Genomic DNA, 19,361 nt, shown 5'->3' with positions numbered 1-19,361 from the left:
TTGTTTGTATTGTGGACTATTTGTTTATATTCTTTTTTGTTATATTTTTCTCGCACGTTACTTGCTGTCGGGCCTTGCCACTTCGTAGTTAGCGCGTTATTTTCCAAGGTGATAAAGTTTATCACAAGGAAATGTACAAGGAGTATTTTGTTGTCCGGCGTGTTAATGGCCGACTTATTTATTCCACGTTTACCTATTTGCTGCTCTTGTTCTTGCTATAGTTTTGTTGTAATTCATCAAGAAAATTTCTGCAGAGTTACGCGTGCAGCGCCGTCTGTTTTCATTACTATTGTAAAATGTTCAATTATGGTCTATGTTTTCTTGTGGGTTAACTTTGTTTTACTCACCCGCCTTTAATTAATTTTTATCCTTTTCTTAGCCTGAGATGACTGTACGAGAGTTACAGAACGAACTTTTAGAGCTTAAGAGAAACACCGCGACTGGCTCTGTCGCGGCGGCCCTCCTTTCCCTGCAACAAGAGCTTTCTAAGCCGCGTGCCGTGTTTGATCCCTATAAAGCACTCGCGGGATTGGAAACACTTGTTGACTTGGCCCGTGACAAAGCTGATGATAAGACAAAGCGTTTCAGTACTATTCTCCGCCAGTGCCGTCCCCTCCTCGGCAACCCGCAGTTCCAAAGCATCTTGTTGAAGTTGGTGGGAGACAAGGAAGACATTGAAGTTGCTAAAGCCATCCAAAAGTCCTTGCGTCCTCCTGGGTCGCCTTGGTACAATCGGCCTTATGTCGCTCCACAGGCACCGAGGCCAGATTTTTCCCGCAGGCCTCCTAATTCCCGGTATGGTCCGCGTCCGCTGCAGCCAACCTGCTTCAATTGTCGCCAGAGGGGCCATATTGCTCGATTTTGTCCTAATAATTAAACTCTTGTAGAGTTTCTTTCTTTTGCAATAAATATTGATGGTCTTGGCTGAAATGTATTGTATTTTTGTATTTTTAATTTTTTTTTTTTTTTTTTTTTTTTTCGCTTTTGGTTTCTTCCGCTATCAATTTGGTCGATCTGGGACGGGTTTTCTAAACAATACCCGATACTCTGTCTATGACGGGGTCCCTGGATCGGCCTGGTTGGTGGCTCCCCTTTTCCACATTTATTTGTTTTCGTGGTCATTTACTTCCCGTTTTTTCTTTTCACCTTGCTCGCTCAGGCGTCGTCACAGCCGTTTTATCTCTTGTTTAAAAATACCCAAGAATCTGTTAGATCTACTCCTATTTGGTGCAATTGGAAAGAAAGGGGAGCCCTCCAACTGGGCCGGTCCACTCCCGTCCATCCAGATGGTGGCTTCCGGAAAGGTCCACGCTTCACCAGATTTGCTCCGTTTTCGCGACCCCTCGTTTTTTATCCCGGGATTCATCCATCGTTGACTTCCTATTTGGTCTGCGATTCTTCATGATTCCCCCAGCAGTTCGGCATTTCTTGGAGTTTGGTGTGGATGTAAGAGAGTTTTTCGTCGAGTTTAAGGGTTCTTTCCAAGGTCGATTTTATCACAGCCCTTCACCTCCCAGTGCCTATTTTCCAAACAGTAGAAGTTGTCAAGACTTTTCCGAGTTTATCTCGGAAACTATTCTAGAAAGGGTAGCCAATGGATCCCTGTCAGTCTGGGGTAAAGAAGGAGAAGTATCACCACCCTACTTGGTCATGCCAATAACCGTCGAACCATCTAAACCCCGTATGTGCCATGATGAGAGATTCCTAAATCTTTGGATCAAAGATCTCCCTTTCTCTTTGGATCTCATCACTGACCTCCCTCGTTATGTACACAAGGAGGATTATCAAACAACTTGCGATGATAAAAGTGGCTATGACCATGTCCGACTCACAGCAGATAGCAGGACCTACTTTGGCCTACAGTGGAATGGCTGGTATTTTGTTTTCAACACACTCCCCTTTGGATGGAAAGCTAGTGCGTACCTGTATCATTCTATCGGTTTGATCGCTACCAGCTACATTCGTTCTCATGGTGTCCCGTGTTCCCAATATATCGACGACCGTCATTTTGGGCAACTTCAAATTCAGCAAAACGTCCCTCTCTGTTCTTGGTCTGATTTTCAACGCGCTCAAGCAGCCCTTTATATCGCTTGTTACATCCTCATCGATCTCGGCTACTTTATTGGCCTTAAAAAGTCGTCCCTTATCCCTACACAAACGCCGATCTTTCTTGGTTATGTCATTGACTCTATTAAAACCGCGTTTTTGATGCCCCTCGATAAGAAAGTTAAATTTGCTTCCCTCAGAGAGGATTTACTTAGCCACAAGACGGTATCTCTGAAATCCCTGCAGAAGTTTGTTGGCAAGATAAATTCATTCACTCTCGTCGTCCCTGCCGCCAGGTTATATTCTCGCGTGGCCTGTCACGCTATGTCAAAGGCACTCAAGTCGCCAAGAGCAATCCCTGTTTCACACGACTTAAGGAAAGAGTTTGAACACTGGCGTTTCCTGGATTCCTGGTCCGGTTTCTTGCCATGGAAAGATGAGAAACATTTCCAATTAAATGCTTTCTCTGATGCTTCAGGCTCTGGTTGGGGCGGTGTCCTGCGCTTGCCTGGCCAACCTCAACAAAAATTTAATGGTCACTGGGAACTTACTGAGATTGATATTCCCATCGTTGTTAAGGAAGCTCTGGCTCTCTTGTTTGTTTTGCGAAGAGTGGCTCATCTCATCTCAAACGCTAGGGTTGATTGCTTTGTGGATAGTGCTCCCCTGATTGCTTGCTGGAAAAAAGATGGTTCTCGCAATTCCCACATTAACAACATTCTTAAAGAAGTCTTCCACTTGACGTTATCTGCTAATTTGCACGTCATCTTACACTTTGTCCCTTCTCAAGAAAATCCAGCTGATTCTCCTTCCCGCATTCCCTTAGATCGGGAATGCATGCTGAGCCCAGCATCTTGGCAATCCATTCAGTTGTTTGCTGTGTATTGTTCAGTTGTTGTTTGTTTTGTATTGGTTTATAAAAGCATTTAAGTCCATTCGTCTTTGCATTTCTTTCACCTCTCCTTAGTCCTTCGCAAGTGTTCCACGCATTTGGAAACCTGCCTCCTTGTGCCCTGATTGCTGTTACGCCAATGACTTTGGCTTTAACTTCTGCCAATATTGTGGGTATCAAGCCGCTCCAATTTCGTGTTCTACTAGTACCTCCAGAGTTTCCCTTGATCTGCCTGCCATCGATCGGAGAATCTCCTCACTTCAATCAGTCAGAGCTGCCAAACCTTATGAAAAACAGAAGTGCAGGTTGCAGTTAGAACTAGAGTCCTTTCTGTCCTCCCTTCCAAGCCCCAAGACCCTTACCTCTGCCTCCCCAAGAGACGTCATTAGATTTCTCGTGTGGAAAGATTCTAAGGGGAAGACCAAGATTCACACACCAAGCTGTCCTAAGTTCGGCTCTCATTCCAAACAGAAATGTAGCTGCCCCTCCAGATTGGCCGCTGGTACGGTTGATAGCACGATTGGAAAATTGCGTTCCATTTTTAATTCCATTGGCCGATCAGGCGATTGGTCGGGGATATCCCCTGTTAACCCTGCAGCTCATCCGTCCGTCAAAGAATACCTGACCTCCATCTCCGAGGAACAAGCAAAAGCAAGGGTTTCTCCTCGCCAAGCCGTGCCATTTTTCTTCGACAAGTTCATTAAACTGTGTACTTATCTTCGCAACCGAGCATTTTTACCATCTATATCCCCGCTGGAAAGATACATCGTCAGTCGTGATTTAGCTTTCTTCTGTCTGGATTTCTACTCTGGTGACAGAGCTTCTGATCTTGGTCATGTTTATACTAAAGAGGTTCTCCTACTCCCTGATAAGCAAGGTTTATTGTTTCATCACAAGTTTGGAAAAACGCTCCGCGGAAAAGACTCTAATGTTTTCGCTGTTAAAGCATGTCCCCATGACGGTGTGGTTTGCCCCGTCATAAATCTCTCCACGTACGTCAAGTTGGCTGATCTTATGAACATCAATCTTCGAGAAGGCTTTTTGTTCCGCGCTACCGAACCGAAGGGCGGCGTATCTTCCAAGCCTTTCGCGGGATCAACTGTAGCTAACCGTCTGCGCCTCCACCTTACGACTCTTAATATTAATGAGGGTGAAACTATGCACAGTTTTAGGAGTGGCTGTTCCATAACCCTGTCCCTTCTTGGGGCGTCAGATGATCAAGTAGCTAGACAAGTCGGTTGGAAAAGCATTCAAACAGCACAATATTATTCCCAAGTACCGAAAGTCATGGATCTGTCTCTTCCAGCTTCTCTTCTCGCTCAAGGCTCAGTCAAAGGGACGAATAATGTTTGTCACGCAGAATCGCTAGGGGCTGAGTTCCGTGCTCGTAATAATCTTGAGGGGTTATCCCTCGCGTTCCCTTGATGTATTGATAATAAAACAACACCTTTCAAGAGTTGAGCGTCTGAGATTGGGAGGAATGTGGGTTTTTTCGGGGTATGTTGGCCTATCAGCAGCGATTTGTGCTTGGGTAAGAAATTATTTTCGCCCCATATCTTAGTATCCCGCGTGTGCCATAGAGGTGCAGCATGACAATGAAAATTTTTCTACTATTTTCATTGGTATGTTCGCACCAAAATGGCCTCACGCGCTACATAAATTAGCACATTTCCACTCTTGAGACATTCGTTATTCCTCTGGGTATTTATTTTAGTATTTATACGCCCTCCCGACTTGAGATCGTTCTCATTTGCGTTCATGCCCCGAAAGGTTTCTTTAGAGGACTCCTTTTTTGTCCCTCCCTCCTCCCCTCAGCGACGGAAACCTCCAGCATGCTGCACTTCTTCGCATGCGCGGAAATTATTTTCGCCCCATATCTTAGTATCCCGCGTGTGCCATAGAGGTGCAGCATGACAATGAAAATTTTTCTACTATTTACTAAGCCCTTAGCAGCCATTTGAATGCTACTGCGCACACTCGGTTGCCCGGCACTGCACTGCTATGCCGCACTTCTCATTCTCGACCCCAGAGCTCTTTCGCGCATGCACGCGCGACGGAGGAGAACGAGTCGGTCGCGCAGCCAAAGAAAACCGACCAAGTCGTTTTACAATGGCAGCTCACCTGTTCAAGACGGTCTTACTGTCCGAACCAAAACGCGTAGGAAAATTATGAATACTCCATAACTATTCTGGAACCTCTATTATTGAGTTATTTCGTTGTAAATGCCATTGTTGCTGTTTTTATGCCGGGTACAATGTTGTAACTAGTTCTAGCGTATTCGAGTAAATTTTTATCCCAAAAGTTCATCGTCTCTTTTAGCCGGTAGGGAATCCCTGGGGTCTCTCTGGGGACGAGATTGGGAATCTCGTGCTTAGGCTTTACCGGCTAAAAGGCACAAAGGGGCTCTGGGAACGAGAACAAATTTAGAAGTGGAAGGAATCATTGACACGGAAGTGTTTCAACCAAACCTACAAGCCAACATGAAGCATCTCTTGCTGAATTTGGCCGTGACGTTTTCAATCATTAACACTGGTAAGCCAATTTTCTCTTTTTAGCACCAATCCAAATAAAACTAAAAGCTACAGGACAGTATATAACTGAATAGATAGGGCTTTATCCCCGCGTGTCCCTCACCAGGATATATCGATATCACTATAGTGAAATAGGTATTTTCGGTACACACAAAAATGAACGTCCTATAATTTACTTGAGGGCGATAACTAACATCTGAACAAAACTTCAGTGTTGCACTATTTTCATGGTAAGAAACCTTTTCCGAGTTGCTTAGCCAGAAAGGCGGCTACATTCGCAAAATATCCTCTACCTTTACAAGCCTTCATGCTATTAAACAATATTTTGTGTCACGATTTAGACCTTTTCATACATCATAACAATCCAGGAACACAATCAAACGATGACATGAGGTTTCTCCTCTTAAAATTGATGCAGAAGTTTAATATGAATATAAGATTCTTGTAAAGTGTGCTGTATTCGTCCGATTTGACGAGTTTTGTGTTCATTTTTATGGGTTTCATATTGCCAGACAAAAATTAACCTCTGTGTCAAAAATCAACCACTAGACTTGGCAAAGAGGTCGATTGCAACTTATCAGACATCAGGGAGTATAGAAGATATACAACTGTTATCACAAAATTCGGCACCGTTTGTTTGAGAAATTACTAATCATCTTTAAAGTTCTCGTTGCTGTATTGGCCATGATTTTGCAAACAAGGAGTAAATACAGTAAATACTCGCATAAGTATCAAATTCGCCTTTGCAGCGACCTGGCAAGCGAAAGAAATATTTTGTAAATCGCCCCTTGTATAAAGCGTGACAAGCACTTGCAAGATGGGTCAGTTGTTGCATTTTCAATTTTAAAAGAAAGCTCTTTCTCTTGCAATAGAACAATGCGATGCGAAATCGGTGTTGAACTGGGGTTGGAAGCTAGGATATCACAAGCATATCACTAGGAAGTGTGGTGTGACGTGGTGTCTAATTGTTTATAAGTGTGATGAAACTTTCGTCTTCCTTGGGCAAGACACAACCCTCTCTTGCACTGCTTACGAGGATCGGTTCGGTTTGAGAGAATAAACCATAAATTCTTCAGATGCACACTTCATTTCTGATGCATAATCCCTGCGGCTTATAAATTCCTGCAATTTGCATAATCCCCGATGTTAACTGGAAAAAAATTTCTTTTATAAACCATACCCAACTATATAGAAAGCCATAAATGAACATACCGGCCCCATTCCAGTCCAAAATCAGGTTCGTAACCAGCCCTTTGGCATAGATGAGGCAAGATCTTGATAGAAGGTTCTGGGGACATACCCTAAAGAAAATTTGGAGAACTAGAAGCTCTAAAATTCTTTCTTGAACATTTTTCATGAGAAATTTCTTGAAAAAAACACTATTGTTCAACTGGCCATGGAGATTATTTTCCCAACTAAGCAAGCAAGTGCCTTCTCTTGCCCCTTGTTAGCCCTGCCAAAACGGCCCGAAAACCTATCCTGTGACGCCGTGCGTTGGACATCATGAGTGTGTATGAAAATGTAACCTAAATGTACAGCGATAGAACACGCTAAGACGTCCAATAAAAGATTTATTATCCGACGTTTTCTTTTCCAACATGCTAACTCCACCATTCTTTTGAATCTTTTGTGCTGTCACAGGAATAAGGACTTCACGAAACCTGTTTAACCGGTCTCGTGAAGTACAAATTTCGTGACATATTTGTACTAGTTTCGCGCGTTTTTTCAATGTAGACAATGTACTCTAACGCGAAGCAATGTGAGACAATATACAGGGAATACCCCCTCGATAATTTTAGGGGTAAGCAATAACTAGCTTCAAAATAACATGAATAGTTGATAAGCTAGACGGAGCTAGACACCTCTGACAGAGCCTCGGCCCCATTCTCTAGTCGGGAGTAGAAATGGATACCAGCGAATTGTTGCGAAAATACCTCCCCCATGGGGGAGTAGGGATGACCCAGTGCTGAGAGCACTTGCCTCTCACCAATGTGACTCGGGTTCGATTGCCAGACTCAGCTTCGTATGTGGATTGATTTTGTCGTCGGTTCTCGTCCTTGCTCCGAATGGTTTTTCTCCGGGTTCTCCGGCTTTCCTCCCTTCACAAAAAAACGCTTCCAAATTCCAATTCGATCGCAATACACGGCCCTACAAGCTTATAACGTTAATCCTCACCGTTTCTTATTTAAGGTAATTTATTTATTTATTTGTTATTTATTTATTTATCTAGGGGCAACCGCACAAACAAGATAAGTGCAATACCGTGTTTGTGATTTTCGTGGTGGGTAATGACGTTCTTAAATCTTGTTTCACCGTTATTGCTCTCTCCAAAACCTTGCATCCAGTAAGAAAAATAACATGCACGCCACATATTAAGTTAAATGGTAGACAAGAGCAATACTTCTTTTTCTGGAAGAGACAAACACGTTGAACCCTAGGCCTGCTTGCCACATGAATTGCATACAAAAGACTAGTCTAATACCAAACTGGACACAAAACCCGTTTAGGAAGATAAATGAGATGTGCACCAGTGTGAACGTTAGATATGGAAGAGTGCACTTCTGTAAAAATGCACGGTGGTGGTCCTACACCACATTCCATTTTTCTAACCACAGCAAATGCGTCCTTCTCGTCTCACATTCACCTTTTATATAACTAAGTAAATGAGACTTTTTCTCGAGCACTAAAATTTTAGATAACTAAGTTGATAAGACTTTTGCTCGCGTATTCTACTTTAAGTCACGTTTAAATTAGCGAGACTTTTGCTCGCGCACTTAACTTGTAGACAAATAAATTAGCGAGACTTTTGCTCGCGCACTTAACTTTTAGACAAATAAATTAGCGAGACTTTTGCTCGCACACTTAACTTTTAGAGAAATAAATAAGCGAGACTTTTGCTCGCACATTAATCTTTTAGACAAATAAATAAGTGAGACTTTTGCTCCCACACTTAACTTTTAGACAATTAAATTAGCGAAACTTTTACTCGCACGCACTGAATATAGTTACATGTGCGTCTTTAGAGCAAGTGAGACGAATGCAAAACACTCACGGTTAATAAAGTAGATTCTCGTCAATAGAATAGAGGAAATCAGGTTTAAGTAGAACGAAGGACGCTTAAAAAATGAAAAAAAAACGAATGAAAGAAAAACAACACAATTTGAACAAGACGAAGAGATGGCAATGTTAAGTCGGGTGAATTACTTTCCCGACTTCCCTAAGAATGCGATGGGTGAAGGAAAACACAAGGCGCTCGACACAACTAGAAATTTCGAAGCACGGAACAAAGAAAAGCCACCAAGTCTGGTATAGCTGCAATCGTACCACGACACGCTCAATGTAAGATGGTCATGGAGTACAAGGTGACGTCTTTTTCTTCATTCAAGAACTTGGGAATGTGTTAATCTTTCAATTTGTTGCCCCTGTAAAGGTGGTACATCTTCTCGTCCAGGGAGGGGAATCGCCAAGTCGAAATGAACTCTGTTTGTATTACAAAGGCACACGCAGAAATCTGTTTCATTTCCACGGAGTGGAGCATGTCTTTGCCAAACCCATCTGTTACCAAATTCTGAATAAACATAAATCGAGGCGTGCAAAATATTGGCAGCGGCGAAGATTTCTGTGGTTGTGGCCCAAACGCCCGGCCTTCTCATGTTATTAATGTGTGCGGCAAGAGGTCCATCAACATGTTGACAGAAGACGTCCGATTGCTGTTCTTCGACCACGCAAATCGCTTCTCTGAAGTAAGAATGATACGCTTCAGTTCCAGTAATTGCTTTGGAAATGCACCGAAAGAAGCAGTTCCCATCACCAGCAATGATATCAATTTGCTTGTCGTACGCCAACATCTCAACAGCCAATCGCCTGTAGGTGGAACTGTTAAGTGGTGGATAGTTGGTATTGCTCTTACTCTTTGGCGGTAGAATCTTTGAATGCGGAAGCAAATCTTTAAGTGTTCCAAGAACGTTAGATTTCCATGCTGTTTGTTCGAAGGCATGAGAAGAGTTCTCCGACCTCTGTCGTGTGGGACGCGGCTTTGATTCTTCTTTGATTTCCTTGTATTGTTTAGACTGATGTTTACGGCGCCTAGTTAAGGGTCTTTTTTGAGTTGTGCATACAGGATCACCATTCTTTATCTCAACGGGAGTATCTTTTACGTTCTCAGATGGTTGCACAGAAGGAAGGTTTGCTGTAGGTCGTTTTGGTGTGATGCCATCCTTTCGTTCTTTTTTCAGGCGTTTTGGTCGACGTTTGGTGCTCTTTTGTGGCAACTTGGTTTCTGTGGTGGATGCACAGTCACGTTTCTTCGCCTGCAGGCAGGCATTACTTATATTGTCTGGTCTTTTAGGATAAGGAACTTGGAATGCTGGACGTTCTGGTCTAATGGCATCCTTGTAATCAATCCATTGCAGAAGATCTTTATAAAACTGATGGAGAATCACAGCTGAGGGCTCAAACTGCCATAAAGTTAAATCATTCAGGGACCGCACACGACTTAATGCCACGTACGCCTAACCTGACTCGAAGAAATTTTTATTCAGCATAACGATGGCCTTGCGGACTGTTAGACCTTGCACTCGGTGAACTGTAACAGCATAGGCAAGCTCTAAAGGAAATTGCATTCTAAGGATGCTATATGAGGCACCTGGGATGCTGATTCTCTGTCTAAAGCGGGTGAGTGGCATTCGTCTGTTGTTATTTGAAATCTGTCGAAGAATGACACATTGATCAGTCATTGATGTTACCACTGCGAGTGTGCCATTGATCCATCCTTCTTCGAAGTTAATGTTCCTTCGCAAGACGACCCTACATCCAACTTTAAGAATGACTTTGTCTGGCAGGCGCTCTCTGGTCCTCGACAGGTGTTGCAAGTCGGGATCTCGGAGCGGATTACCGTGGTGGTCTGTGTCATTTGCACTATAACATTTGGAATCCCCGGGAATGCGAGCAAGACATCTCTTGTTGACTTCATTGCACTCCTCACGTCGCGAACAAATTACTACACTCTCTTGAAGATCAAGTTGGTCGATGTCAACGGAAGACAACCTGCTACGAAGAACTTCCTCCACCTCTTGGTCACATATGCCGAGTCGTAGTTTGGCGAGAGTGCTCTGAAGGAGTGACTCGTCTGTTCGTACAACTTCACGGAGACACAGTATTCCTTCTTAAAACATCCTCCACAGTTCAGTGCCAAAAATGTCCTTCTGGCTTACTGGTGGGATTTGAGCTGGATCTCCCAGAAGTACGACATGCCTTCCTCCCCAAAGGTGCGTGGTTGGCCCATGCTTTCCAAACTTGCGGCACAATCCTTCTATGGAGCGGAACAAGTACAAATCCAACATCGAGAACTCGTCAATGATAAGGACGTCCGTAAGTCGGACGCGGTCAGCAAACACTGTACCAAATTCAAGGGACGTTTGTAGCTCTGTATCAAGCTTGAAAAAATAATGTACCGTTGTCCCACCAATGATATGAGCTGCCACTCCACTTGGGGCAAGCTTAGCTGCGACAAGGGATCGACCTTTCAAAAGTTCTTCAATAGCATTAAGAAGAAAAGTTTTGCCCGTTCCTCCTGGGCCAACGATGACGCAAAGCAATCGATCGCCACTATCCAGGGTCCTTTTTATCCATTCGTACGCTCGTGCTTGAGAACAAGTAAACTTGCTAGGGTCATATTGAAAGGCAGGTCGTTTTGAAGCTGCTAGATCACCCAGATCATCTTCATCATCCCCGATAAGATTATCAGCAACTTCGGCACTTGGCTCATCCTGCTCCACTTCGGTTTCCAACGGCAAATTGGACATGAAAGCATCGACATCGTCTGTCTTGAGGAACCCGTTGTCCACGAATAGTTTAGCTAAATCTCTTACCGCATTGATGTCAAACCCTCTTGCTATGGCACAGCGGAGGTTGTTTAGACAGTCCTCTGTTTCATTTACCAGTCCAGTTTCGGCACAAAGCTCCAACCAGGACTTTTGTGGTTTTTTCGTAATCTGGTCTTCAGCTGTAAAAGGTATACTTAAAAGAAATTTCTGCTCATAGAATGACTCAAGATTGTCTCCAACAGGACTCAAGAACCTCCATCTTGAAACAGCCATCTTGCCACGTCGAATGCAATATTTTCCATCTCTGTCTTTTAGCATAGTTCCGGGACCAAACTCAGTCAATATGGAACAAATATGCTCTTGTGTTAATAAAGGAAGGAGCCAGTTGTCTGCCTGAAAATCTTTATGAAGATCTACGTCATCCAGGTGACACTGTTCAATAATAAGCTTTGCCTGTTTCGTTAGCAAACACTCTTCTGTTGGAGGAACGTATGCAGGATCGCCCTCTATACCTTTTCCATTAAGGTAAGAAACTGTGGACTTAACGAGATCATCTGGAAAGTCGTTCCTTAAGAGATACGTTACAAGCTCATTGAATAGGGCACCTGATATTTTTTTAGTGACGTCGGACAATTTTTGCTCCAATGTTGCTACTGCCTGCTCTTTGCGCTCGCGAACTTCTATTGCTTTGGCGAGATCATCAACGCCTCGATATCGTTGTACGGTTGTTACTCCTTTCCTTTCCATTTCCTCTGCTTTTAACTGCTCCATGTATGTGGCAGACCGCCACCAATTAAAGAACTGGGGGTAAGTAAGGTTTTTCAAAGGTAAAGGTCTTTGCTGATAATGTTCAAGTCTTGTCTTCATGTAGACATCTGTGGAATTTTCTTCCAGAAACTGAATGTCACTCAAGTTCTTCAGCATACGCTGCGCAGGCCGAAGTTCTGTTGGAAGATAAACAACAGGTCTACTCAGTTGGTGCTGGTGGAATCCCATCAAGACTTCCATTGCTTCTACTGCACCAATTACTCTGGTGCGAAGATATCGCATTGGGTCTGAGGCATTCTCGGGAAGGTCAATTCTGGTACTGGGTTCCGCCTTGGAGATATACTTCGCAAGGTACTTCTCGAAACCATGTCTACTTACTCTCTGCACATTATGCGACGCGCCCCATAGAACCATTATCTCTGGGTTATATGGCACTATCAACTTATCTTCTTCGTGGCGTCGCATGTAAAGGTAGCGGAGTAGATCACTATCCAACTGCTCTTTCTTTTGGATGGCAAATGGGAAGCCAAACTTGCACTTGCGCAGCACCTTTCCAAAACTTCCTTTCAAACAACGCTCCGGTAAACATTTGCTGTGCCTTTGGAACTTATGCACCATTGTGCGAAGGTATGATAATATAAAACTCTCTTCCTCTGAACTCTTTGGCATTTCAGCCATAACTGCGTGTGGTGGCGCTGTGCTGGGCTCAACCCAAATAACAATGTGCCAGTGAACAGCACCTCTCTTTTGGTATTCCTTCTTTATGGCGTAGTCTTCAATTATGCCAAGAGGCCCACCTTCGGGTCTGCTCAGGACACCCCAGAGAAAGGAAAATCTTTTTTCAGCCGATATAACAGAAACGTCAGGGTGCCATCCAACTCCTTGGTGTTTTTCCCACTGTTGTGCAAGATTTTCTACTTCCAATGAAGAAGGGCAGGCTCCCCAGCCATCACGAATAGTAACCTGAGTGTGTGGCCAGTTGTCAGATACGGTCAATGTTAGAAAAAAATCGGGAATTCCTCGTTGTGCTACCAGACCCATTAGATCTAATCCAAAAGACCGCCAATACTGCGAAGACCCAGGCACACAACGGGGAACATCAGTGCCGTATTGCTGGTAAGGATCTTTTTCCTTGGCCTTTCTGACTTCTGTAGCAGTAAGAGGTTTTGGAAGAGATTTTACCTGAACAACTTTCTTGCTGTGATAAGATCTCAGCCGCATCTTGGTCATATGGTCATACTTAAAAAATGGGTACAATTTGTCTGAGGACCATATCCGTCTAACATCAAAGAGGCGCATCTTTATGTGTTCTGAATAGCTCATTCCACTGCCTGCACGGAAGCCACCGAATCCCCATGGGTATAAATGAGGCATGGTTTTTGGCTCAAGAAAAGGCTCTGCGTACTTAACTGTTACGAATTCTCTCAACTGGCCTTCAGGAATAGCAGAATCTGGCTTTGGGTGTTGCATTCCAGCTACATTTTTATCTTCGAACATTAAAGGGTACTGGTCAAAGAATGAGGAGTCTAAGGGGAACGCCATGCCAACAGCTTCGTCTTGTAGGAGCCGAGAAAGGGGGATATGCTGGTCATCTAGAAGGCTTGGGTTAATAAAGGCAGGTTTCTTGAAACGGAACAGTGTCTCATAGTTGGAAAAAAACGAGTTGTACAGGTGGTTGTTGTTTCGAAACCAACGAAGGGCGTGATGTATCCGAGAAGCACTGTCTTTATTGGAATCCAAGGTCTTGATAGCTTCCTCGTTTATAGCATAAAAGCCGAACAATCCATAATAATGCCTATCCAGCTTATGGAGAGCATTGATTTCGCCTGGCATGTGATAAAAAGCTGATGGATCTGCATCTTTGACGGTGGTAGAGAAAAGCCCACAGAGTGCTACCTGACCAATTTCATACAGATTACGTAAGGCCAAGATCTCTTCTGGCAGCTTCATGTTCCACTCGGCAGGATCTTTTGGGGTCGGAGTATCTGACTGATCGTACAAAAATACATCTCCAACATGCATTTCAGTCGGTACATTTTTCGTTGTACAATGAGAGCAAGAATACCATTTTCCGTTTTTATGTTTGAAGGACAACTGCTTACGTTCTTCCACTGGAAGGGCGTCTAGGTAAGCCTCGGCTGGTGGAAATGTTACAGGAGGCTCAATAAGAAATGTATGGGCGTTGTCAACCGTGTGCCACAAAATGCGACCACACTGCCAACATAACGCCTTGGCAAGTGGCTTTCGATCGAATCGGCTCTGCATCACCAAGTACCTCGAGCAATTTTTTAAGAGATCGCCATTTACGTTTAACGTTTCAGGTGATACATCCCATTGCAATTGGAGGTCCACGCCGTTTGTAAAACTTATGTCATGGCTCTCATCTGGTACCCTTCCCGTGCTGACCCTGAAACCGGCTTGTTGTGTGGTCCCCTTGTTTCTCCCTGTACTTACGTCAAATCCGGCACCCTTGGTAGTTTCTCTAGGCCTTCCCAGACAAGCGTTGCGACGGACCTTTAGTGGTGTTATCCTTGGCCTTCCCTTGCTAACTTTGTACCCAGCAGCCCTTGTTGTCCCCTTCGGACGTCCCCTGACACGTTTCCCACAACTTGACACCTCTCTTTGTACGGAACTCATTTGGAATGCTGTCGTTTTGGTAGTCCCTTTCGGTCTTCCCTTACTAACTTTGTACCCATCAGCCCTTGTTGTCCCCTTCGGACGTCCCCTGACACGTTTCCCACAATTTGACACATCTGCCGTTTTCGTATCACGCTTGCTAAGTCCTGTAGAATTCTGGCACATAGGACAAATGTTCTTCGCTACATGAACAAAATGTCCGCATGAAGCACATTGCTGTTGGAGTTTGGATCTCGTCATCACTTGAACCCAAATTCACCAGCTAATAGGCCCCCAAAAAAAATTAATTGCATTATTTCAAAAATGATAGTGACGTGTAGTTCATACTGTGACACAAATACCCTGGGGTTAGGCGTTTGAACAGAAAGTCTCATCTTAGTTAAAATTCCCGGCCTATGACCGGCCTACCTCCCCCTATCCCCCAGCGGTAAACCATACAGCCCACTGATTATATTTACAACTAATATGAAAACCTGCCAATTATAATTTCCAAGTGAAAGCGATTGGCATACTTAGGCCCAAATATTTAAGTAAATTACTACTAATCTGGATTTTCGGGGCGGCTGGTTCCCTATGATCGTTACAATCTATACAATTATTGCGAAGTTGACACTGTAACGAATATCAGTTTCCATACGATCGTTGAGATCGCCCAAAAATAGCACTAAGTCGTTTTGTATTTCGCATCACAACGTTCTTCGATCGCTGGTGAGTAACATGATCTCCATATGATCTCAACGAACTACGATTGACGAAATAGAACTACAGCGATCTAAGATTGACGAGATAAAACTACAACGACAGTGCAACGATCCTTGCGACAACGATCGCTATTATGATCACTAAATAATTGTTTTCATCTGACTGCTTCGTTCGCTCAAGTATTTCTTTCAGTGAATCTAGCAATCGCACAAATCGGAAGTTTCACATGGAAACCAGCTTTACAGCACCGAAACATAAAAATTAACTTCGCGATATGAAAGTTCTGCCTTCGAACATATGAAATATTTGATGGGAGGTACTTACCAAGAATCATTAGTTCTTGATAATCCAAAACTAAATCCAACCCGTTGCATTGCACCAGAAGCATCTTGGCGTGATTTTTATTTGCATTTAAGCGCTCTATTTAGTTGAATAAAGCCGTTAATTAGCGAAATTGCTTTGTTGTCAACAATTTTTCTGAATGGCTGGCGAGATTTTGAAGTCTTGTTGTGTGTTAATCATACAAAAGCCTTACTTTTTCAGCAACGAAAAATGTGACTAGGAACACACTTAATTGTATTTTTTCCATTTCACAAATGTTGCGGGTTTTTCTTGTTGTGAACAGTTTTTCGCAATGGCTTGGGAGCCTAGGCAGCCAAAAGTCCGGTTTATTAACGACAGAAACACTGCAAAAAATTAGTTTTACCTGGGGCATAACAGCTTGATTTCTCGGTGGTGTTTTTTTTTCCTACACTACAAGCGTTCCAATTCTATCTGAAATAGCCGGCGTTCGAACTCAACATACTGAAATATCAAAATTTACTGTTGCGTTTGTTCAACCTCTAAATTTAAAATAAAACGGCATACTCACTTTAAAAAAAATGAGAAAAAAATAATTATAGCATCCGTTTGCATTTGAACCAACGACCAAGGCATACACAACTTCTATAGAAGTTTTCTCTACCAACTGAGCTATCGTAACTTTGCATGGTACAGACTATTTTATTTTGTATATTTGAATATTATATTGGACGCGCTTGGCAAAAAAAAAAAAACATGTTTAACTACTCGGTTATGATTAAACAAAACCCGAAAAAATCGCTTTGTTTTAGCTTGTCGTACAGAGAGAATTTCCTCCCAATTTCTGCTCTGCATGTCGCAATAATATTCAAGCGCAGCCAATGGTTGAAATATATGCAATTACAGAGCAATGTATGGGCACGTTGCACAGAATTGCTAATTTCTTGACTCTTGAAAGACCCATACCAAAAACCAAAATGTAGGGATATTAAGAGTCGTACAGAGAAACTTCATGCCAGATTTTAGACTGAAAGGTGCAATATTCGATCCGTAGAATTATTTAATCACAAAGATGATTTACATAATTACAGAGCAATGTATAGGAACATCATAGAATCGCAAATTTCTCAACTCTTGAAAGATGTTTATCAAAAACAAAAATGTAGGGTTATTAAGAGTCGTACAGAGATACTTCATGCCAGAGTTTAGACTGAAAGGTGCAATATTCGAACCGTAGAATTATTTAATCACAAAGATGATTTACATAATTACAGAGCAATGTATAGGAACATCATAGAATCGCAAATTTCTCAACTCTTGAAAGATTTTTATCAAAAACAAAAATGTAGGGTTATTAAGAGTCAAACAGAGATACTTCATGCCAAATTTTAGACTGAAAGGTGTAATATTCGAGCCGTAGAATTATTTAATGGCATTTATTTAATTTTTACAGAGCAATGTATGGGCATGTTGAACAGAATTGCTAATTTCTCGGCACTCGAAAAATTTTCATCCAAAACAAAAAGGTAGGGTTATAAAGAGTCATACAGAGATACTTCATGCCAAATTTAAGACTGAAAGGTGCAATATTCGAGCCGTAGAATTATTTAATGGCATTTATTTAATTTTTACAGAGCAATGTATGGGCACGTTGAACAGAATTGCTAATTTCTCGGCACTCGAAAAATTTTCATCCAAAACAAAAAGGTAGGGTTATAAAGAGTCATACAGAGATACTTCATGCCAAATTTCAGACCGAAAGGTGTAATATTCGAGCCGTAGAATTATTTAATCGACTTAATTATTTAATTTTATTTATTTTATATCTTGTTTGTGTAATTATCAACGAACCCGTAAGAAATTGATCGTTGTAGTGAACCTTGGTGAAACGATGCCGTATATTGCATTGTTTGCCAACAGGTAACAGTATTTCTTGCTACCAATGTGATGGCCATCAGCGCGTTTGTAACAAGAATGCCCTGAAATTAAACCATGGAAGCTTGCGTGTTTGTGGAGGAAATACAGACAGATGCATGAGAGTTTGGCAGAAGACAGATGATTACGATCCAATTGTTCACAACGGATGCTCCAACGAGAGACTGTGCGATAAACTGGAGAAAGCTTGCGACAAACTAAAAAAAGAAGGCTACGAATGTGCTGTCGCCTGCTGCCACGAAAGCGCTTGCAACTTGGCTAGCCTTGGTGTGTTCTTCAGTCCGTACCTTTTCATCGTCTGCATTGTTGTTGGTGTGATTCAAACCATTACTTTCACTTGACTGACTTTAGTTTATCCACGTAGGGTCAAATGAGAGTTGAACGAGTGTTTTCTTGTAGTATAATCGACTATAATCCGGAGATATATAAAGCCACCTAAAGTAATATCTCAACCAGGGCCGTACCTAGCGGGGGGGGGGGGGGGACAGGGGGGCAGTTGCCCCCGCCAGGAAAACTAAAAGAACAAAACAAAAAAACAAGGAAAACTTAAGAAAAAAAGAAAAACTAAACTTAAAAAAACCAGTTGCCCCCGCCGGGAAAACTTGCCCCCGCAGACAAAAAATCCTAGGTACGGCCCTATCAACATAAAGCTTAAGTGCCCTGCTGTATGTATAGATAGTTCATTAATTATTATTAAGATCTTTAGAACGACCAGTGTGCAAATATATAGTGCTTTGCTTTTAAACTGTTGGTCATTGTGTATACCAGTTTTGCTGCTTGTTCAAAGCAGGAGAGCGCAACCGATCCTTCCACAATATCCCTCTTCAGCCTTCTTCGCTGGCTGGCCCGCTGGCTCCTCAACTCACCCATCTACCCCCCCCTTCCTCCTCCCCCCCTCCCCCTCTCCCCGATTTCTCCTTACTCCCTCCCCCTCCACTCCTCACCCCCTCCCTCCCCACCCCTCTCCTCCCTCCTTCTCTCCACACCCATCCGTCCTCCCCATCTCTCCCCCTCCCAACTACCCAACGGCCCCTCTCAAACACCCCCCTCCGCCCTTCCCCCCTTCCCACCACCTCCCCCCTCCCTCCCTCACCTGAACAATCCCACCCCCTAACTGTCCCCCACACATTCTCCAACCTCCCACTCTACCCCAACTATCTCCCATCACACACTACACAAATCTCCCTAAGACTCATCCCCCCCCAAAACAACCCAAAACCCTCAACCACAAAATTACCCCCCCCACACCTCGAAAAAAAATCACTCCCCCTCCCCTTCCACAACCTCTCACCCCTTCCGAAACATAGAAAACCAAACACTCTCAACTTCCAACCTCCTCCACAAACCCAACACTAATTCGTCCCCTCCCCACCCTCACTCCCCCCCTCCATCTCCACACCCACCTCCCTTCTCCCTAGCACCCCTCTCCCCTCTCCTTCCCAAACCCTCTAACAAGAACCAACACTCTAAAGGCTCGTCAACTCCACACCCTCTCCATCCCCAATCTACCTCGCACACACCAATCTCCCCAACCTCCTCCCACTCAGACATCTCCCCAATCTCCCCTCCCCCCTCCTATAGACACAACCGATTATCAGAAGCAAACAATACCCCACACACAAGAGAAGGAACGAATAAGTATTAGCATACAACCAAACTAAACACACCGATCCCAACACACACCTTAGGAGATCTCTCACCACTCAGACACTAACTCTAGACAAA

General features: G+C 43.3%; 1 protein-coding gene across 1 annotated transcript; it reads left to right on the top strand.

The window, feature by feature from the left end:
- Window positions 1–5,127: 5,127 nt before the first annotated feature.
- On the top strand, window positions 5,128–18,419 carry LOC144635354 (uncharacterized). Its single transcript, XM_078494462.1, has 2 exons — window positions 5,128–5,470; window positions 17,622–18,419. The coding sequence occupies exons 1-2, from the start codon at window positions 5,419–5,421 to the stop codon at window positions 17,975–17,977; spliced, it is 408 nt and encodes a 135-aa protein (XP_078350588.1). The 5' UTR covers window positions 5,128–5,418; the 3' UTR covers window positions 17,978–18,419.
- The last annotated feature ends 942 nt before the right edge of the window (window positions 18,420–19,361 follow it).

The sequence above is a fragment of the Oculina patagonica genome, chromosome 13, assembly GCF_052425735.1.
Source record: "Oculina patagonica isolate OP01 chromosome 13, crgOcupat, whole genome shotgun sequence".
NCBI lineage: Eukaryota > Metazoa > Cnidaria > Anthozoa > Scleractinia > Oculinidae > Oculina > Oculina patagonica.
This window is presented reverse-complemented; position numbering and strand designations above follow the sequence as displayed.